Source organism: Heliconius melpomene, chromosome 12 (assembly GCF_056956725.1).
Source record: "Heliconius melpomene rosina isolate 202511_hmr_F chromosome 12, ASM5695672v1, whole genome shotgun sequence".
NCBI classification, from domain to species: Eukaryota; Metazoa; Arthropoda; class Insecta; order Lepidoptera; family Nymphalidae; genus Heliconius; species Heliconius melpomene.
This window is the reverse complement of record NC_140400.1, coordinates 73,389-96,188: the sequence shown is the minus strand read 5'-3', so window position 1 is coordinate 96,188 and position 22,800 is coordinate 73,389. Positions and strand designations below refer to the sequence as shown.

The 22,800-nt window shown below is 42.3% G+C and overlaps 2 protein-coding genes and 2 long non-coding RNA genes across 4 annotated transcripts; 1 reads left to right on the top strand and 3 right to left on the bottom strand.

Annotated features, from left to right (window-relative positions):
• Positions 1–242: 242 nt before the first annotated feature.
• On the bottom strand, positions 243–2,256 carry LOC146533277 (uncharacterized). The gene is made up of 2 exons (XR_014878520.1): positions 2,083–2,256; positions 243–839 (listed from the first exon to the last, which is right to left on the bottom strand). It is a non-coding gene; the product is annotated as an uncharacterized LOC146533277 (long non-coding RNA).
• Positions 2,257–2,400: 144 nt separating this feature from the next.
• Chpf (Chondroitin polymerizing factor) lies at positions 2,401–10,851 on the top strand. The gene is made up of 7 exons (XM_085193836.1): positions 2,401–2,861; positions 4,599–4,949; positions 5,170–5,605; positions 6,889–7,327; positions 7,921–8,199; positions 9,619–9,829; positions 10,533–10,851. The coding sequence occupies exons 1-7, from the start codon at positions 2,576–2,578 to the stop codon at positions 10,799–10,801; spliced, it is 2,271 nt and encodes a 756-aa protein (XP_085049962.1). The 5' UTR covers positions 2,401–2,575; the 3' UTR covers positions 10,802–10,851.
• Positions 10,852–11,280: 429 nt separating this feature from the next.
• On the bottom strand, positions 11,281–16,303 carry LOC146533275 (uncharacterized). The gene is made up of 5 exons (XM_085193837.1): positions 15,892–16,303; positions 13,417–13,949; positions 13,184–13,342; positions 12,505–13,113; positions 11,281–12,066 (listed from the first exon to the last, which is right to left on the bottom strand). Exons 1-5 carry the CDS (start codon positions 15,923–15,925, stop codon positions 11,377–11,379), a joined length of 2,025 nt encoding a protein of 674 aa, XP_085049963.1. The 5' UTR covers positions 15,926–16,303; the 3' UTR covers positions 11,281–11,376.
• A 3,277-nt stretch (positions 16,304–19,580) lies between these two features.
• On the bottom strand, positions 19,581–21,500 carry LOC146533274 (uncharacterized). Its single transcript, XR_014878519.1, has 3 exons — positions 20,320–21,500; positions 20,022–20,121; positions 19,581–19,747 (listed from the first exon to the last, which is right to left on the bottom strand). It is a non-coding gene; the product is annotated as an uncharacterized LOC146533274 (long non-coding RNA).
• Positions 21,501–22,800: the final 1,300 nt, after the last annotated feature.

The window sequence follows — 22,800 nt, the reverse complement described above, 5'->3', positions numbered from 1 at the left end:
TTTCCAGGCAAACTCATGCCTTGAGTTCATTTAAATGCCGATAACTTTTTTTTAATTAACCGATTTTGATGAAACAAACTTTAGATGTTGAGTTAAAACAAATAATTGGTGAAAGTTTCAAGTAAATCGACTTCTTGACCTTACATACAGACAAACAGACAAGAAATAAAAAAAATATTTTTGCTTTCTATTATTGTTTTTAAGTGCCCCTCTATCTATTTCAGTCAAAAATACAAATGTACAGACAAAATATTTTTATTGTTTTATTATAAGTAATAGATCAGTCATTATATAAACAATGTTATGCATTTCTTATGCTATTTACGAGCATATACGATACTCCTATTATTATTATTTTCCTATAACCGTGATTTGCATACATTTATTCAGTTAGATACTTTAGGTATCCTTAGAAATTAAATTAAACTTTAAGACCAAAAAGAAAAAAAAGTTCATTATGGATTTCGATATTACATTTTTATAATATTAAAATGCTTACGGTTGGGGAAATTGGAATTGTTGTCTCGCTACCGCCACGATGGCGGACGTTCGGACGTTTCTGTGTTTGTGCTCATCTATAAATTGTACTTTATAACGCCTGTCGTCGCCGCTTCCGTGGCCTTCCGGATCTTCTCCTTCTTGCTATTGCGTCGTCCCCGCCAGCTGCTGTAGTAGAAACATCTGTCGGTGTGTCGCGTTGTTGCTACAATTCCGTGAGAAACGCTGTCATGTAGCTGTAATGTCATCGACTTTGTGTTCACTACTACAGCCGTCGCGTCTGTCAGACCTTGGGCTTCATGGAGAGTCAGCACTCTTGAACCCATATCTACCCCATATCCCTGATGGATTAAAAAAAAATCTGCTGTTAAATAAATGTGAGGTAGAGAGTTTCGCTCATGTCTCGTAGCTCTGGTGTAGTTCTCAAATTTTTCGGAGGGAGTGCAGTTTTTTAGAAGAGTATATTATATATATACATATGTATACATATATATATTATACATATATATTTACATATATGTATATATATTATATATATACATATTGTATATATATATGTTTTTTAGAAGAGTATATATATAAAGTATGGGTACACAAGAGGCCCTGGTTGAGGTTGACAATTTGTGATGTACTACGGCAGAACGGGTCGAAAAGAAAGAAAAGAAAAAGAGAATGTCAATAAAGGGGAGCTCGTTTATATCTCCGATCGGGAGTATTTCTTCTATTAGACCTAGAGATTTTAGTAGCCTCCACTATCCAAAGTAATTTATCAGGGCTTCATCAACAACGTTATCAGTCACTTCCTTTTCCAAAAGGGAAATAAGCTTCGTCACTTGCGGCTATTGAATGCCCTTGCTCTAACAGCCTTATCCATGTCTTCTTGTGACCAATTCGTTCGTAATTGCCAGGCATTTTGGTTATTTATAAGGGTAAGATAGTATGCCATCTTATACTCAGGTTTTGTATGTCATCTTACCCAATATATATATGAATTTAATTTTAACCGTTGTGACAAAGGTTAGGATGCGCTTTTAGCGTTAGTCGTGTCATATAATAATCCTATTTTACTTTTGTAATTAGTTCAAATAGAAAATCTTTATCTTACATGTCTTTTCACCATCAAGCAAAAGCGAAAGAAAAATTTGTTGCAATTGAAAATAACGAAAACATGAATTACTTGCCCATCTGCATTCACTTTCAGCCATACTGAATTTAAGCACTAGCTGCATCTACAGACACTCTCTAAAACGTCACAAGATCGCACTTAGCGCTAATAGTTTCATCAATATCGTAATGTGTCATCTTATCATACTATGCCATCTTGAGCACAATTCCTCTATATATTTTACTATATATTTTATGTCACCTCTGATGGTTTGTACGGTAGCATAGTTATATATGGACTTTTGCTTCTTTAAGTTTAACATCCAGGATGGAGTATCCACGTTGGAATGTAAACATTATGTCCTCGCAAGTCCTGAGCTTCGCTTGCTTGGTAGCTTTTAGCACTGTTGGGAATTCGAGGAATGCGTTTCTATAATGTGCTTTGGGGCCTGATATCGTACCTAAGACAGGAGAATTTACCTGATTCATTGCCGCTCTTATTTACTTGAGCCAGGCTCTGATAAGGAGATCTTTTGCAAGATTCCTCGTGATTTCCTTTACCACTGCACACAGTTCTGCCGGGCGAGTATTTTTGCTCTGCTTGCGCTTCTGCCATCTTTCGTTGAAAGCGATCAAAGCAACTTTCAGTAATCGTGAGACTAGTGAGTGGTTCTTCCGTGATAGTTACACTTGGATCATATATAATAGATAGCCAGCCATAGATAGCCAGATAAGTCAGCCATAGATGTGACACTTAATAGGTTGATGTCATTTTTAGGTTATGTCTTATTGACACTGACATTAGATACGATTCCTCTGCCTGTGTTGACGGGCGCTTCCTGTGATCTTTTAGAGCAACTTCTTTAATTTCTTTCTGACCGATATTCTGATTGTTTATTCTTAGTATTATTTATATAAAGTGCTATTCTAATCTGATATCTATAAACATAATGTGGGTGTGAGTAAAGTGGGCATGATGTTGTCTCGCTACGTGGTGTCACAAGTGAAGCACAACTCGTACTTCCTGGTGGGGCTCGGGATCGGGCTATGGCTGGCGCTGGCGGCGGTGCCCCTCGACGAGGAGGTGGTGGAGTGCGCGGGGCTGGCGGCAGCGGCGGGCGGCGAGAGTGCTGCGGGCGACGATTTCGAGCCGCGCCGCGAGGAGCGCCCGCTGGGGCCGGCGGGGCAGCCCGGCCGCAGCGTGCAGCGCCCGCGCTACTACAGCACTGAGCTGGGCATGCGTGGCGGACTACTTGCAGGTTCATTATTATATTCAAGGATTGAGCAGCCATTTATTAACAACATATTAGTACATTGTATAAAAGCTTGTCATTTCTCCAATATTTGCTTCTCATAGAGATATTATATTTAATCAATATGTTGCAATGATGTAAAATATTAGGAACAATAGTAGAAAGAGCATATAAACAAAGAATACATAGTCAACTGTTAAAGTTAAAAACTGCAGCGCCACGACAACACCCACATAGTTTACATATAGGTTACTCCAAATATACATTGTACAGAATACAAATACAGTAGAAACTCAATTAGTCCAATTGTTGTTGTTAATCATTTGGATAATCGGAAATCTGTATAATTGACTCTATAAAGAAAAGATGGTTTTATGCATAATTATGTAGCACAAAATTGTTATACTTGTATGTCTGTTAGAAGCAACAAGTACATATCAACAAAAATAAAGAGAGAAACAGTTTATTAAGAAATTTTAACGTTTTCCTGCACACAACTTACACTCATCCTTATGAGTATTAAGTTATTTTTTGTTTGTATGCAGTTTCTGAAAAACACTAACTAATAAACTAAACTAACTAATGAAAAAGGTTTCAATTAATTCTAAGAGAATCTGCATACAAACAAAAAAAAACTTAATAAAATATAAAAAAAACCACATAATTGCTTATTTTAATTATATGATTCAAGAGTGTATGTGTGTTAAAAATGCCCATGTGCTAGTGCAGTATTGCATGATTCAATACTGAGCTTCTTGCGAAATCGGGGATTTGTATAGCTTTTTTAAATCACAGCATTCTTGTGTGTCTAAAGAGTAGAATATTAGGACACATATATATTATGTATATATATGCTATATCTACTGGAGAATATCTTTATCAAAATTCTTGTTTAAAACATCAAAGTAATGATTAAAATGCCAATTTAAAAATGCTTTATTTTAAGTACTTTATTGTAGTCACTGAGTGGTATGAAATATTGGATATTATAGTTTTTTACTTTGTTCACAAATCACATTAGCACAACTATGGGCCATTTACAAGTGCAATCTGACTGATAACTTCATGATAAAATAACAAATATTTTATGATATTTATCTTTTCCATTAAGATTATAAATGTATTCTGTTGACAATTCTCATATAAAAAAAAAATGTTTTTTGAGCGAAGAGAGTGGAGCATTGTAATGGAGACTTTTTAAGCTCTTTGACACCTAACGGTTTGACCGATTGAAAAGGAAATTTGCAAAAATATTCTAAAAATTCAATGGACTTAAGGAATAATCAAGTGACAAATTTCTCCGTAGGGTTACATGTAAAACACTTGATTGAATAACATGTGAACACTACTGCGCGCCCCTAATATAATGTATTGTAAATAATATGATATAGTGAGAAAATATTTATTAATTATATTTATATTTATATATTTATATTTTTACTATATTTACGTTGAGAAATGGCAGCGTATTATCTAGTCTGATCTAAAAATAAAAATAAACAATGAGAGCCAGATCTACATTAATCATTATATGGTTCTCCAGGGTGTTGCCAAGTATATAAATGATGCTTATCAATTGTGGGTTATGGGTTTGATTGTAATTAGGTTGAAAGAAATATTTTCACTTTTTTGCGCTGATAACAGAACAAGTCTTGAGTTGAGCTATTCAACTAATTTTGTCCCGAACATGATATAATATGAGACTGCATTTATTACAAAAAAACACACAATGTAATGTTGCAGGTGTCCTTAGCTCCGAGGAGGTGCTGGAGACCCGAGCCGCTGCCTTGAATCAGACGGCAGCGCGTCTACAACCAGCACTTCGTTTCTTCATCACAGCGAGCGCCCTGCAGGCCGCGCCGGGCCGCGCCAACGTCGTGGGCTTTACTGACACCAGAGAGATGCTCAAACCATTTCATGCATTGAAATATCTGGCTGATAATTATCTAGAGGAATATGACTTCTTTTTCCTCGTGTCCGACACAACCTACGTGAACGCAAGGCGGCTGACGGAGCTTGTGTCGCAGCTGAGCGTCAGTCAGGATATTTACATGGGGGTGGTGTCTGATGATGATACACATTATTGTACCTTAGGTAGATATTCGGCTTTTATTATTATTATTATTATTATTATTATTTATTTTACTCTTCGTTTTTTTAAAATTAATATTACAATAGAAAAATTCAGCGAGAATCAGTATATGTATTAGTTTAATTATTCATTTATAAAATGTTTACTCTCATAATAAATTGACATTTGCTTCAAAACATAAATTTAGTTAGCGCGCTACTAGTGGTGTGTTTGTGCGCACAGAGGGCGGCATCCTGATGTCCAACAGCGTGCTGCGCGCCGTGCACGGCGAGCTGGACTGGTGCGTGCGCAACTCGTACTCGCCGCAGCACCACGAGAACATCGGGCGCTGCGTGCTGCACGCTGCGCACCGAAGATGCGCGCCTGCGGCGCAGGGCCAGCGCTACGCCGCGCTGCGTCTGGCGCCCGCCGCGACGCCGGCGCCCGCCGCGCTGGCCGGCGCCGTGGCGGCATACCCGGCGTTACAGGCGGCGCGCTTCCACCAGCTGCACGCGCTGGCGGCGCGCGAAGCGCTGCGAGAGGCGCGCGCGGCTGTGGCGGAGCGACGCACGGCAGCCGCCCGCAGCGCGCGCCGCCACCCGCGCGGGTTCCGCAACGCAACGTGGCCCGCCGCGCTGCGTGACGACGCGGGCCTGGCGCCACCCGCGCCGCCCACCAGGTACTGTGTCAGATATCGACTTTCAACTATAACAATCATTTTCAATTTAGCCGTGCAGGGCTACGCCCGCCTTAAATAGAAATATTACTAAAGAAATTGAAAACTAAAGAATTCAGTAGAACAGTTGTATAAAATAACTGTCCGCGTAAATAACCGCAATTAGCAAATTTGTCGAACTAAATACTTTAAATTGACATAACGTTTTTATTTATGAACCGATTGTAATAAAATAAACCCTATATGTTTTCGGAAGCTTGCCAAAATCCAATAGTGAAAACCGCATCTAAATCGGTTAAGTTGATTCTGAGATTAGTGATAACAATCACACAGACAAACGAACAAAAATTTTAAAAATCATTGTTTTGGGTTCGATTAGGCTAATAAAGGTTCCCAATAACATTTTTTTTTTAAATATCTTCCAAATACAGACACCGACCCTCTTACGATTTTATTATAAAGACAGATTACCAGAAGTATGTAAGTATAATAATTAACTATAAATTGAAATGTTATTAAATGTCTTACATCCCTTTCTCTAGAATTCTAGATTCTTCACCAAAAAAACCAATCATCTTAAAACGATACAATATTTCTGTATATCGTGGTTAAGAACTTTAATTGAAATCATTTGTTACACAGAAATTAGATGAAAGTTTGTAATTCATAAAACGTAAAAAGCATTTTTTTAATTTGTTGTCTGTCTGTATCTCTGCCTTTATGTATGATCACGTTTATCTCCGAAAGTATTGAGCCGATTTACTTAAAAATTTCATTAATTGCTTTGTTTTAACTCAAAAAACATTTAAAGTTCATTAAAAAAGTTATCGTCATTTGAATGAATTTAAGAACATTCATACTTTATACTTAAAATAAATCTGTATTTTTAAGTTTTAACCAACTTTCAAAACAAAGAGGAAGTTCTCAATTTATTTGTTTTCGATTCGATATTCGATTAATTATTTTGGATTCAATTTCGATATTGGATTATTCAATTCGATTTGGGTATTTTTTCTAATATGCAATCATTACAGTTATTTTACATAGAATATTATAAAATTTTTACCCAAATCAGTAATTTAACATTTAAGGCTGTTTCTGGACAAGTAAATTAAATTATTCATTGACATCGTCATTTGACTGCCAGTCAATTCTGTTTATCAAATGAATAATAATGTAGTTGAAGCTGGCGAAGCGGCGGGCGGGTTGCTAGTTAACAATAAAATAATAATAATTGTAATACTGTAAAGTATTTTCATATTTATTAAACATTGACCGTGTCGCAGGTTCGATCACCTTCGCTGGACGCGCTTCAACGCGTCGCACGCGTGGCAGTGGGGCGAGCGCGCGCTGGCGCCGCTAGGCGGCGCGGATTTAGCCGCCGCGCGCCTCTTGCTGCGGCACGCGCGCGCATGGGCGGCGCGCCGGCACCGCGTGTCTCCCTCCAGCGTGCGCGTGCTGGACGCCGCCTGGTGCTGGGACCCGCCGCGCGCGCTTCGATATCGGCTGCTGTTACGCGCGGGCTCGGGCGGCGCGCTCGTGCAGGCGGCAGCAGCGCGCGCGCTGGGCGCCGCCCGCCTGGCGCCGGCGCGCTACGTGACGGAGAGCGCGCGCGTGCGTGTGCTGGCGGCAGTTCCGGCGCGCTTGGCGCGCGTTGCGACCGCCTTCCTGCGCCGCTACGACACCGCGTGCGTGCAGCGCGACGCCAACACCGCGCTCACGCTGGTACACTATGCTGCATATATATTTACTTTTTGCATTTTTATCGAGTATTTTAATTATATTAAAACAATTTTTTGTCACATAATAATATATATTTAAAGAAACAAAAACCCCAACTGCAAAGAAAATAAACAAGCCCAATAGTTCATTAGGATTAACAGTTGGGACCTGTTTAAATGTTGCGGGGTTCCTGGTAAAGATGTTATTGATTGAAGAATTACTTACAGATCGCGACTGTTCATCCTAATTCATTATGGTAATGATAATCATGATATACCTTTTTGAAATCCTCGTGTTGAGCTCTTGAATTTAATACCCATATTGTGGTATTCAAACCGAAAAAAATATTTTTCACTTAGTTCAATGGCGTCCCACAGCCGACATAATTTTTTATTTCAACGTCACCTATCTAAGAACTGCTAAAACGAATCTAACGATACCTCAATTACATAAATCCGTTCAGCGGTTCTGGAGATATGAGGTAATAAAGAATATTAGATACATACATACATACAAGATACGAACTAATTACGTAACCCTTAGCAGTCGGGAAAAAGTATACGGAAATCTAATAGGAGTGGTTCATTAACTTGCAGGTGATAGTATCAAGTGCGGAGCCTCTCACGCCGGAGCAGGAGGCCGACGTGAGTGCGCTGCGCGAGGCAGCGCGCGCGCTTGTCGCGCATGTGGACACGATGGAGGCGGCCGAGCCAGCACAGAGCCAACACGGGGCCCGCGCGCCCCGCAGCGACGCCGAGCTGCTGGCGGCAGCAAAGCGCGCGGCGCTGGCGGGCGCGCTGCCGCGCCTGGCGCACGATGCGCTCGTGCTGCTACTGGACCCGCGCGTCGACTTCAATGAGGACTTCCTCAACAGAGTATGTCTCCTTAGATTTATAAGTAAAGACCCGCCCGCTTCAAATACACAATTATTTATTTACTCACCTGGATTTATTTCGTAGTATAATAATATAATTTATTTATTAAAAAACTGGTCAATTGGGAATAGGAGTCTCCACACCATGATGAAATCAGGTTTGTTATATGGGACTATGAGTCCTTTTTATTTTTATTCTGTTTTAGTATTTGTTACAGCATGAAATTACATTAAACATTTAAATAATAATTGTTTGCATTACATTGTGTTGTCCCTAATAACATGTTTTATATATACAGGGTGTCCCAGGAGCGAACGATCGAACGAAAAGTTCAGGTATCTTAGATCCGTCATGCACGAGTCTGGAGGCATCGATTACAATCTCCATGGTCGGATAAGCGTTGCCTGGGCTAAGTGGCGGGAGGTCACTGGTGTGGTCTGTGATCGCAGGATACCGTCCAAACCTTTTCCGACTTAGAGACTGGCCCAGGACTTATAAGGATAGTGCTCGAGTCCGGGCTCTCGCAGGCCATATACTCGGTCTTTAACACATTGCCAATATGCATTTCATTCATGGAGAATGATTAGGTAATGCTAATGCTGGAGCTAGAATGTATAGGAAAAGATACCAAAACGCTGAACGTTATCCCGATTATCGTGTATTTCGATTTTTCTCTCTTCAACGAAGAAGTAATCCAGCAAGTATCGTACCATTTCGGAATCCAGATTAAATGCGCCAACTTTTAAAGTTAGTTGCAAAAACAGTGTAGTACATTTTTTTTACAGTACAGTCGGTTAAAGTTGGGTGTAGTAAATATTTTGAATTTAATGTTTGGCAAAAACACCACATTTTATTGAAAACTGATGCAGGTATGTTTAAATCTTAAACTGTAATTCACAGAAGGGTTACTCATGATTACATTACAGAAAAAAAAATGAAAAAAGAGTAATATTTGTAGTCTTAGGACTTGAAAAATCATCACAGGGTGTTGGTTTTCCCGATTTTTTTTTAAATCAATATAATATCAAAAATACTTAACACAGATTTTTTTTTATATTTTTCTCATAGCTGTCACGACTTGGTCTATCACCTGTTTTCGTTTTATCGTTGACTCCTGGGACACCCTGTATATTCCGCGAACAGGCACCGACCAGATACTATTTTATTATAGGTATAGTTGTAGATGACTTGTATTACAAGTATTATACGCACATAGCAACGCAGGATACGTGGGAATCTATTGTTAAAACCCTCCACGCCCGTTTGCCGCCGAACTCTCAGGGCATTGCATGTTTAGTAGCGGAACTCACCGCCGCGCTTTGCCTTGTTACCATCTTGGTTTACGCCAAGCACCGGCGTGCGACTGTAAATAGATATTACAGAATGTAATCATGTAATACTTGCAATGTCCGCATGAAGGTGCGCATGAACACGATCATCGGGGAGCAGTGGTTCGCGCCCCTGGCGTTCGCGCGCTACGTGCATCCCGCGCCTCCGGCCTCCGGGGCTCCCGTCGCCGGGGCCCCCGTCGCCGCTCCCGGGGCCCCCGCGCGCCCCGCGCTCGAGGCCGGCCGCTTCGAGACGCGCGCGCGCTCCGCGATCGCCTTCTACAGGCAAGACTTCGAGGACGGTCAGTGTGCTCTAATAAACTATCTATTATATTATATTTAGCCCATTAATTTAGTCATGAGTTCTTTTTAATTTGCTTCAGATTTACTTGTGTTTTTCTTTTGAAATATTACTAGCTGTTGCTCAAGGTTTTGCTTGCGGTCACCTAATAATTGCAATAATTTGTAAAATTGCTTCTAAACTAGTTATGTGTTCACTACGAATTCACGTAAATGGAACACAAGTTAAATAAAAAGAAAGTTTAAAAACTAAAACCCGTCTAATAAAACATGCTCTTTTTTGTTTACCATTATCTCGCGGCTTTGTAAAGTATATATATAAAAACTAGCAAATATGCGTTATATTTATCAATTTTGTAATAAACTCATATTACGGATTATGTTATTGTGTACTCACGCAAATGTACATTTGGCGTGACATCGTCGTCAGAGGCCATCGTGGCGCAGTGCCCCTGCATTGTCAAAGTGGGAATGTAACGCGACGTTTGTGGGTTCAATTCCCAATTTATATTGTCTATGTACGCAAAGCGCGTTGAGTTCCCCCACTCAACACGCAATGCCTCTAAAATTCGGCGGGAAGTGGGGAACGGAGTGTCTTAACATTAGGTTCCCTGTGCCTACCCTGCTGTATGTAGGATACAGCGTGCAGCTTATAAAAAAATGTTTTCATCAACCTCTGCTTATTTTACTATATGCGGTACACAGCTCTGGAGAAGTGGTCGGGTGCGGGCGCGGTCGTGGGGAAGTGGTCGGCGGCAGACGTGCTGGCGGCGAGCGGGTTGCGCGCGCTGCGGGCGCCCGAGCCAGGCCTGCTGCTGGCGCCGCCGGCCGCCCCGTGCGGGCTGGCCCATGCGGGCCCCGCCGACACGGCCGTTACGGGCCGCTGCCTGCGCACCGGCTGGCCCGACCTACGCCTCGGCGCGCGGCACACGCTCGCCAAGCTGCTGCTGCAGACGCAGGCCGAGCGAGCCTAGCACACCTCGCACTCTTTTGCCCTTTTTAAATATACTTTGTACGCAATCAACTGGTTGTTCATTATTTTTCATAAAACTTTTTTTGTCTGAAAATTACTTTGTAAATCTTCTTCCCTGTCCAGAAAAAACGTAGGCACTTTGCAAAGTGGTTGTCACTTATGGTGGTATATCGCCTGACGCCTGCCCTCTCCATCTGGTACAATCTTTTTATTTAATTTACACTTTGCAATAATTAGAAATCAAGAGAGCTATATATATTCCTAAATGAATAAATATTTTTTTACATATTTAATTCATAATTATATCATCATATTAATAAATTGATATCACTTCGCCCATACCACGAACTTTTAATGAATCAAAGAATAATGTTTGAAATTGTCTTGGTATGTTTGTAATATTAGAAAAATATTAAAATCCTTATAATACAAAAAATATAAAAATTACGACATCATGATAAAATCCAAAATAAAAACGAATGCCAATTAAAATAAATTTATTGAATGAAACTTAACCAGTTATAATACAGCGAACAGTACGGCGGCGTCGTCACGGGTGACGTGACTTGGAATGTTCTAGACGGTGTCTGACGCGTCAGACGGAATGGGTACGTCGGTGGCGGCGGGCGTGAGGGGCGCGGGCGGAGAGGGCGGCGCGCACAGCGTGGTCCACTCGCCGTCGGGCTCATACAGACACTCCACGCAGGCCAAGAACTCCTTGCCCGAGAAACCGCCTGCCGCGTACAGTACGTCGCCCAGCGCCGCCAGCGCGGGCGCGGCGCGCGCCCTTTGCAGCGCAGGCCCGGCGCGCCACGTCGCGGCGCCCGGCGCCAGCAGCAGCGTGTCGCGCAACGAGGCTGCGCCCGCCGAGCCTCCCGCCGCCACGGCCAGCCCGCGCCACACGGCCGCGCCCACGGAGCGGCGCGCAGTGGCTAGCGGCGGGCCGGCCCGCCAGGCAGCGGCGGCGTCATCCAGGGGCAGCAGCTCTGTAGAGGCGAGGCAGCTCCAGGCGTCAGTGCCGCCCAGCACCCATAGCGCGCGCTGCCACACGAGCGCTGCGGGCTGCGAGCGCGCGGCGGCCAGCGGCGGCGCGTCGGTCCAGCGGTCGGCGGCGGGCAGGTAGCGGTGCGCGGCACGCAGGCTGCGGCCACCGGCCCAGCCGCCCACCACCCACAGTTCGGCGCGGTGCTCGTCGGCGGCGGCGGCCGCATGCGAGCGCGCCAGCGGCATGCGTGCCACCGCCCGCCACGCGCCTCCCGCCTCCTTCTAAGGACGACAATATGCATCATTACGTCGATGACCAGAAGATAAAGCGTTGCAAGTAGAAAAAATGGACCCTAATCGTGGCCGACGAAAATTGGCAAAACTTAAAAAGTTCAGATTCAAGGACATTCTGTTTCCCACTTTCTGCTGAATTCTGGAGACATTGCATGTTTAGTGGCAGAACTCAAAACGCAATACCTCCAGAATTTGGCACGGCCGCGCGACATCAGCAATGGAAATATAAATTAAAATAATATTTTAATGATACTCAATAGGTAATTTAATTAATTTTAATTTTATCTCGAGTGGGGATCGAACCCACAACCAATGGATTTTATAGTCATAATCTGTACCGCGCCATAACTGGGCATATAGGTATTCATATAAGTCAACGTGATTACAGTACAATGCTATAAAAGAGGAGAAAAGTAAAAGACTCACCTCCTCATAGACATCGACAGAATCGAGCTCGGTCTGTCCGTCTGAGCCTCCGAACACGTAGAGCGCGTTCCCAAGGCGCGCCGCCGGGAAGCGAGCGCGCGCGCGCGTCATGTCCGGCAGTGGCGCCCAAGCGTTGCGCGCCGGCTCGTACGCCTCGGCCGCGCGCAGCACGCGCGCGCGGTCGTACCCGCCGCACACAACTAAGCGCGTGCCCAGCGCCGCCGCGCCAACCGCGCAGCGCCCCGCCGACATGTGCGCACGCGCCTCGCCGCCGCCTGCGCCGCCCAACCGGCCCCCGCGCCGTCCGCCCGCGCCACCCGCGCGCCACGCCACGCGCGCTGCCGCCAGCCGTCCGCGCACGCTCACCACGGCGCGCGTCACGCCACCCTCGGCGCGCGCCGCGAGCACTCCGCTGTCGCCCGCCGCCCCGCCCACCTCGCCTGCTTCGCCCGCTTCGCGGCGACGCTGCCCGCGTTCACGCTCTCGCGCCTCGCGGTACTCCTGCAACTCGGGCGCGTCGCCGCGCTCTGCCGGCAACTCCCCGCAGTCACGCAGTTCGCCGCGCGCGTCCACAAACAGCAGGTGCGTGCGCGAGCACAGCTCCTCCAGCTGAAACCACACCGACACCCGTCACGTGCCGTCATCATTCGATGTCACGTCACACTAGTGCACTACTCACGTCAACGTCTCCCGAGTGATGGTCCTTCAGCCAGGACAGCGCGGCGTCCGCGATGGCGGCCGGCGCCTCCTCGCCTCCCTCGGCGCTGGTTTCGCGAAGTAGTTCGATGCGTATCAGCGGCAACGCGGCCAGAGCGCCGCTCTCGCAGATCTCGTCGAACTAAAAAGGCATTTGATTTAGCTGTGGACTGTGTCTGGAAAAGGGAGGGAGGTGGGGTGGAGGGCGGTTCTTACATGCTGCGCGATGTAGGCGTCGAGCAGCGCGCGATGATGCGGTGCCAGCTCGGGCAGCTGGCGCAGCGCGAGGCAATCGGGCGGCGTGCGGCGGCGCACGAGGCGCTCGGCGAGGTGCGCGCGCGCGGGCTCCACGCGCAGCGCGGCGGCGGCGCGATAGAGACGGCGCGCGGCGGTGGCGTCGCGCACGCGCAGGCGGCCCGTGTAGGCGTAGTCCACGAGCCCGCGCAACGCGTCCGCATCCACGGCGGGCAAGCGCAGCGCGGCGGGCACACCGGGCGCGGCGGGCGGCAGCTGCGCCAGGTCAGCCAGAAGGCGCGGCGACACGGCGGCCAGCACGGCGCGGTGCGCGGCCACCTCTTCGCCGGCGGCGGCCAGCAGCACGTCGTAGTGCTGGCGCGACTTGCGCAGCGCGTTGAGAGCGGCGAGGGCGCGCGCGGGCGCCTCGCGATCGTCCAGCGACAGCTCCTCCTCCAGCGCGCCGTCCTCGCCCTCGCTGTCGTCGGAGCGCGACGCCGCGGACGAGGCACCGCCTGCACAGCGCGTGAGGACTGACATTATACAGTTGGACGTGTTGACAACCAGAATACAATGATAAATAATAAATATTACAGGTCATGCATACATAGCCATCTTATCAGTAGATAAGGTGAAATACTAGTGATTGCCGCCCGGCGCTACTCGGCGCCACGCAGCGTACTTCTATGCTTGTGTCTGACGTTATCGCATTAAAAGCGTTTTCCGCCGATAAAGTATTTACATGTGTTATAATTTAAGCGGCCGTGGTGTCGATCCCCATTCGAGAAAACGAAAATATTTAAAATGTATATTTTCATTTGTTCGCTCTCGTATCGGGGCAAAGCGCAGTGTTGACGTGATTGTAAGCGCCCGTGGCCGGTCGGGGGCGCTCGTAAGCGGTCCGTCAATTGGCGACAGTCACTCCGTAATTGACTTTGCGCCAGCCTTGGACCTCGTTTACGCGGCCCGGCGGCCGCATCGCATCGATTTACAGTTCGCGGATTTCATTACATCGGATTTCTACGAACGACTCGAAACTACGACGATCATAAAAAGTGCAGCTCGACTGACGAGCAAGCTAGGTAATGTCATTGGCTTCAATTGAAATCACAACCCGAACATTTACAAATTTCAAAATAATTCTTAACAAATAGTTTTGTAATAGGAGTAAATTCCAAACTGATTTTGATATTATACAAAATAAAATAAATAATTAGCTTCAACGTGTCCCGCACACAGCAAGGTAGGCAAAGTTAACCTCGTGCTAAGACAGTGGGGATCAAACCCATAACCAGGCCAGCAGCACACTTACTGCCACTGTGCCACAACTGGCCATATTATAGAACTCCCACTTTATATAAAGTTACAATAGGCATTGTTCATACATCAGTTATATATTTGTACAATTGTACATATATATGTATGTGTATCACTCACTTATACTTTATTGCTCAAAATATTTTTTTTTTTATTTTTATTATGTTTCAAAGTTACTTGTGATATTAATATTTAATGATAAAATTGATAAACAATTGATGGAAATTTAATTTGGATAATTTATATCATAACAAAGTGGATCAAATTCTACCTAAAAATTGATTGAAACTGCAGACTTTCCAATTGTAATATTGAATTATTTTGTACAATGTTTGAAGAACAACTACACTAATATTGTTAAGTTTTTTCACAGCTGTCTGGCTCATATTGATAAATATTTTTGAGATGGATACTTCTAGTTTTGGAGGAAGCTATAAGCTATGTTACTCCTCAACTATTTCCATATAACTATGTGAGTGAATGTGTTCATAAAAGCTACTTTTATGTAAAAGCAGTATATTGGTAAAATACTCTTCCTATAGTAACTAAATGCCATAATGTCAGTTCAATATAATAATTGAATGGCAATTTTCATTAAGTATACAGAATTAACTTTAAGATTCATAATAGTTTACAGGGGCACTCAAAATGTGAAGTTGCATAATCTCCGACTAATATAAGAAAAAACATCAAGAAGAATGAAAACAAAATATTATTATTCATATATGTTTTTTTGAATTTACATATAGCATCAACTCATTTTACCCACTTATTATATTTGTACATTCAAATTAATAAAAAAATCCCTGTTTGTAATTAAATTATGAAATGCAACATCACGGTCATGTATTAGTATAGCAGCTTGTCATTTCATCCATTTACTAATAACAATGTAATATTTACTTTACCTATTATTTTCCAAATGACTATAATAAAACTATAAAAACATACGGGGAAACAAATTATTGTTATCTTAACAATAGTCAATAAACTACTTTTTATAAGTACAGAAATAGGTACTTTTTAGACAGGAAAACGTGTTAAAAAATTTCCGCAGGTCGTGACTATGTGGTTGTGTACTCTTATTAATGTTTGTTATTTTAATTTTTATTTTGACGTAGTCAAATTTAGAGGGCTCACCATCTCCGTTCCTGTAGTCGTCCTGTGGCTTCATGTCGTCGTAGTTGGTGGTGGTGGTGGTGTGGGTGGTGGCGAGGAGTGCTGGCTCACTAAGTGGATTACGGCGGCCCGTCAGAGGGGCACGCGCGACGAAGGCCGCGACGCAGTAGGAGCTGCCGCGACGCAGTCACATGGCCGCTAAGCTAATTGTATTACGCGTTATCTGTCGACTCTCGAGATCACCTTGGACCCGCTGCTGCTGCGAGGCGTTGCGGTCACCGTGGTGGGCCACTCGCCACCGTCATCCACGCGCTTGTTTCGGAACCTGGTCGAGAAACAACTAACGTTGACACTGACATTTGACAGTTCCGCACTATAGCTATATACCGTTGATTGTTCATGTCTGTCCGTGACATCTAGCGACATGCCGTTAAGTATTTTACTTATACAACGTGACATTGGCGAAGTGAATAGTGCTCAACTGACACGCTCGAAGCGCCATAAATAAAGAACCGAACCGAACCGTATTTTACTTTTGACGCAAAAAAACATTTATGCTGCGTATCACTATCACTGTGTAGTGCGTACAGCTCGACAAGAAATTTATGGCGAGTGTATAAATACAAGGCACGTGAGTCGAGTGTGTTAGAAAAATTATAGTAGATAATATAAATAAAGATAAATTAGAATAATTGTCGAAATGAATAAGATGGTAGCTGTAATGCTTTTAAATGATGTGAAGCTAGGAGCAGTGCCGTGGACTTGTAACCACATCTGTAGGCTTAAGGGATCCCTTAACGTTATAACAACACTCGCCTTTCACTGCTCCAGCCCAGTATAATTACATACAGTGGGTAAAAAAAGTATTTGCACACCCTAATTTTTTGATGTTACATCTACAAAAAAACAGAATGCTTTTAGTTAATTATTGTATTTAATAGCTTAATCTATATATATTTCGAATTGGTTAATAAAATTTCTCAGAAAATAGAAATTAGAGAATGAGACGGTATAAACACATATTTTAAAGTCAAATAAGTATTTGCACACCAACCGGCTTGTACGTATTTTGTAAAAAAAATCAATAATAAATGAAAGAAAAGACACTTAATATTTTGTGTGCATTCCATTTGCATCAATGATGGCTTGCAATCTCATCGATTCCAATAATTTGGACGTTGTTTAAATCGAGATTTGAGCCCATTTCTTTACCAAAGCACCCTTCAAATCATTTTTATTTAAAAATTTCATTTTCCTCAAATTTTAATCCAGCAGATGCCATGAATTTTCAATTGGGTGGATGTCTGGCGTTTATGGCGGAGTTTTCAGCATTCTATGGACATTGTACATCACCCATTCCTTAGGTTTTCATAGCTGTATGCTTAGGATCATTGTCCTACTGAAAGTAGTGTGTCTCACTTACGCCTAATTTCGATGCGCTGCAAGACAAAATATCGCGGAACACTTTACCGTGATCTACTGCTTTCATTATTCCTTCGATAAAAGCCAAGTTTCCCACACCATTTGCTGTCATGCAGCCTCAAACCATCACATGACCACCGCCGTGTTTGACTGTACTATGCACATGTTTCGCCTGCAGTTCAGTATTTGGCTTGCGCCACACAAATGTTTGTCTGTCCGTTCCAAAAAGATAAAATTTGCTTTCGTCAGAAAAAAATAAAATTGTACCAAAATTCTAAAGGGGTATTTAAGTATTCTTTCGCGAAAGTTAGTCTTTTTGCTATATTGGCCTCACTTATGAAAGAATTTTTCCTCGCTGTTCTGCTACGAAGACCACCATTACCCAGTACGTTTCTTACAGTTTGGGTACAGACAACCTTACCTGAACTTGACGCGATATCATTTGCTAAGCTTTGAGCGCTTGTAAATGGTTTATTTTGTACCGATTTTAAAATTTGTCGCCTTTCTCTCGTACAGAGCTTCTTCGGAAGAACGGACCTTTCCTTATTTTCAACACTACCCATTTCTTCTCGGTTTTTTATAATTTACTACACAGTCGAGTAACTTAACTTTAAATTTGACCCGATTTGGCGATAACTTCAACCTTCATTACGGAGTAAAATAATTTCTTCACGCGTCGATAACGACAGTTCAAATTCTTTCGGCATGTTGGCTTCAAGATTATTTCTGAACACTAAACAAATGTCTCGTTATTAGAATACGTTTCCCGATGTTCACATGTATACATACAATGTTCACATTTTACCTAAAGTGACAAAATGTCGCGGGAATAACATTGTATCTAGGGAATGGTTGGTGTGCAAATACTTATTTGACTTTAAAAAAGGTGTTTTTACCATCTAATTTTTTTATTTCTGTTTTCTAAGAATTTTTAATAATCAATTCTAAATATATATAGATTAAGCTATTAAATACAATAATTAACTGAAATCATTCTGTTTTTCTAGGTGTAACTTAAAAAAAATTAGGTGTGCAAATACTTTTTTTACCCACTGTATAACTTACCTGTACTGTACTTACTACATTTTCAATTACAATCATAAACAATACTATAAGTCAAATATTATCGTAAATCCATTGTTTTATATCACCAGCACATCACAGATACACCAACGCGTATTATGCTCGTCAAAGGATAATAGATCGATAGATAGGTCAATAAATTATAGTTTCCTAAATTATTGTAATAATAATTTTATTCATTAGAGCTCCTCATCTTTTACGAAGTACATAGACCTTAAGGAGAATTGCTGATTGATGACATTTTAGTAAAATAGAAATCTGCCGATTGCTATATATTGTATACTTAGGAGACTTCTGTGCTACAAATGTCAACTGTCAAATATAGTACTGCAATGTGTCAATGTCGCTGTCAATGTCATTTTGACATCCCGCTCTTTTCATTTTGTTATTAAGTTACTAATTTAAGCGGGAAGACATATTTGGCCCTCATATACTTGAGGTTACACGTGTTGTAGTCGATGTGATTTGTTATTAGGTTGTTAATAGATCATTATTAGCAAGTTATAAAGTAATTTAAATGTTTTAATTAATAAATAATGTGAATTGGTTAAAACAGCTGCTATAATTAACACTGAGTAAATACCTATATGTGTTTTCGAATGTTGTTGGTGTTTTATATAAGTTTCTAGTTATTTATATTTCAGTTTATAGTTATTTAGATTTTTAATAAATAAGATTGTATTTGTAACATTAGTGTTGTATAGTTTTATTTTCATATTTCACTTCTGAAACCTAATTGTATAATATAGATTGCATTTTCACCAAATCACACATTGTACAAAGTTGTGCGTAGCCCCCAAGCAGTGTACTCTATTTATTTAATTATAATTATTCTATCTCAATAGAGACAATATCCAGACACTATAGAGCTCTACAGATGTCGCCACTCGCCACTCGTTTGACATTTGCGCGATGTGGTGACGTACATATGACGTAGAACGTAAGACGTAGGTAAATAAAACACCAACAGAATGAGGCTTTATTTCTACAAATTGTACAACGTTATAAAAATATACATTATTGTGTGTAATTTAAGTATATTTTTACAATAAATTCAAAATAATTTTTACTAGTACATCCAGTTTGATAAATTTGAATGTTTCTGATAAATTACAATTTTTGTAAATAAAACAAAGACTTATATACAAGACAATATTAAAACTATTGAGTAATGACAAAGTACAGCATTAAAATGATTAGACGAATTATTATTATTATTTAATCATACTAACAAGAGTAACATGTAAATATACTTAAATTGATAGCATTTCATAATAGAGTAAATATATAACTCGTACAAATTCTGAATAATCTTCTTCTGTTGCTTGCTGAAGCTGATTATTATTGTAACAATGATTCCGGGGGAGGAAGCCTAAATAATAGAAAAAAAAAGAAATATTTAACATATAAAACTAAAACTTGACTTTATAATAATGCATGCATTCTACACTAAACAATTTAAGAATATATACCAAGTTTCAAATAGCCACACATATTTTACTCATACTAATAAGAAGGCAGGCATTCTTGGTAATTACAATAATATGCTACTAATGGACTAACTTCAATGTAAAATAAATAAAAAAATATTTATTGATAATTTATAAATAACAAACAAAGAGATATTAATAAAAAGTTACTTTTACCTTGCAGGAAATATTCCATGTTTATTTAAATACCTAGATAATGTCCTATCATGCTGAGAATACTGTAATTCTAATAAATCTGACCTCATCAGTGAATACCCTAAAAAAAAAATAACAACATCAAAATTATTATGATTTTCATCATAAGTAATCTTTATGAATTTTATTTACTTTAAGATGTACATTTTGAAAACAATGATTACTAACTGTAATCTTATTGAAGTATATAAGTCTATATTCTACACAGTTAAAATAAAAAAAGAAATACATGTTTGTTGTAATACGTAGTACATATTACCATTTATGTTGTCTTCAGTAAGATAGTAAGAGAAAATATTAAGAGTATGGAGTTTTGTCGCCATCAATGTACTTAGGTTTGGGATTGTCCAAAAGATTTTGTTTCTATTTTACAATAGTTAAAAAATGCACTGACTACACTAAACACCTGTCAAATAAAACACCTGTCATCTTTAATTGTATTGCGTAAAACAAACATATTACCTCTGAGGCGCCATCTTGTATTTAAAAAAAAAAACTGAACTGCTTGCAACATCGCAGTAGCAAATGAATACTTGAACGGATACTACAAAATTTCGATATTATGCTAATAGAGGGCAATGAATCAAAAATAAAAAAAAATAATAATAATACGGAATATTTTGATAATTCTATTAAATGATTTCAAACTATAAAATATAATTATTAAAAAAACATAAATTAAATAAAAAAGCTAGTAATACTATTGAACTCGATACGAAAATGCAATAATGATGCCATAATTAATAATAATTGTTTTATGGGTTTGAGCATACGTGTATATAATAAAATTCCGCAGTGTATTCTAGGTTTGCCACTTCCAAAATTTAAAATATCAGTAAAAAAAAAGTTCTGGCTAATAAAGCTTATTACAGTGTTCAAGAATATTTAGAGGACAAACATGTATGGAATTAATGTCTATTGAATATCGCGCAGGATAGCTGCCAGCAAATGTAATAGTAAAATATACCATTAACTTTGAGAAGAGCAACTGTTGAGTTTCTTGCCGGCTCTTCTTACTTGCCGGCCTTCCGGTGGTAGCTCTTTGTTCATATGTTCATTCGACGATTCAAAAGTGCTCATAATAAGTTTATTTGAATAAATAAGATTTTAAATTGAATTGAATAATTTTGTTTTTGTTTGTTTCTGTTTCTGTTAAGGTTTAGGTTTAGGTTTAGGTTTAGGTTTAGGTTTAGGTTTAGGTTTAGGTTTAGGTTTAGGTTTAGGTTTAGGTTTAGGTTTAGGTTTAGGTTTAGGTTTAGGTTTAGGTTTAGGTTTAGGTTTAGGTTTAGGTTTAGGTTTAGGTTTAGGTTTAGGTTTAGGTTTAGGTTTAGGTTAGGTTAGGTTAGGTTAGGTTAGGTTAGGTTAGGTTAGGTTAGGTTAGGTTAGGTTAGGTTAGGTTAGGTTAGGTTAGGTTAGGTTAGGTTCTGGGTGTTCTGACGCTGAGTTGCGCCGCGCCATTATGATAGAAGTCGGAACGATGGTGAGCGCCCGGATAGAAGGCCTACAGAACCGGCTTCTGCCGGAGAGAAGCATGCGTCCCCCGCTAGCGGCGTCGAAGGGTTCGCAGAAGGAGACCGCCTCAACATCGGCGGGTATAGAGACGACAGGGATAACTACGTTAGTAGCTCCCGCCAACCCTGCCTCGACAAGGGGCCAGAAGCCAGGGAAGCCTGGCAAAGGAAAGGGTAAGGGCAAAAAGACCCTGGTAGCTCCGGTGACGGACGCCTCGCAGCCACGTCCAATTCCACCTGCGCCAGCTGACTTGTCAGAAGGATGGAATGTGGTTGCCAGGAAGGGAGGCAAAAAGAAGCCTGCTGCTGCTGCTGCTCAGCGGCAACCGAAGAAGGGAACGGGGGCAAAAGCGCCAAAGGCCCCAAAGGTTCCGAAATTAAGACCACCGCGGTCCGCAGTAGTAGCGCTAAAGCTGCAACCCAGCGCGGCTGAGAGCAACTTGACCTATAGTCAGGTGCTCACCCAGCTGAAGGCCAAGGTTGACCTCGGGGAGCTGGACATCTCGGATATGAGATTTAGAGTAGCCTCAACTGGCGCAAGGCTGCTCGAAATCCCGGGGCTCAACTCGGGTGACAAGGCGGATGCTCTTGCGCAAAAGTTGCGGGCAGTGCTGGACGAGAATGAAGTCCAAGTCTCCAGGCCCACTAAATGCGCAGAGTTTAGGGTGAGTGGGCTGGACGACTCGGTTACGTCGGAGGAGGTTGCCGCAGCTGTCAGCAGAGTCGGTGGTTGCGATGTCGGCGCCATCAAAGTCGGGGAGGTTCGGCGTGACCGTGCCGGTCTTGGTACTGCCTGGGTACGCTGTCCAGTAGTGGCTGCCAAGAAGGTGAGCGGAGGTCGCCTATTGGTGGGTTTCGTGTCGGCGAAAGTGACGCTGCTGCAGCAGCGGGTGCTGCGTTGTTTCCGCTGCCACGAAACGGGGCATGTAGCGGCAAAATGTGTAGGTGTGGACCGGAGCTCGCAATGCTTTAGATGCGGGCGTCCGGGGCACAAACAAGCCGCGTGTTCGGATGCACCACACTGCCCGGCTTGCGAGGATGCGCAAAGACCAGCAGGGCACTTAGCCGGCAGTGCAGCATGCGCGAAAATCTGTGGGCAATCGAAGCGCAGCAAAGGCGGGAGAGGGAAGGTGACGTCGAGCCAAGCCCAACCTGAAGCCCAATCTAGGGCCGCGGAGGAGCAGCCTATGCTCGTTCAATAATGGCCGAACGAGTTCTGCAGGCGAACA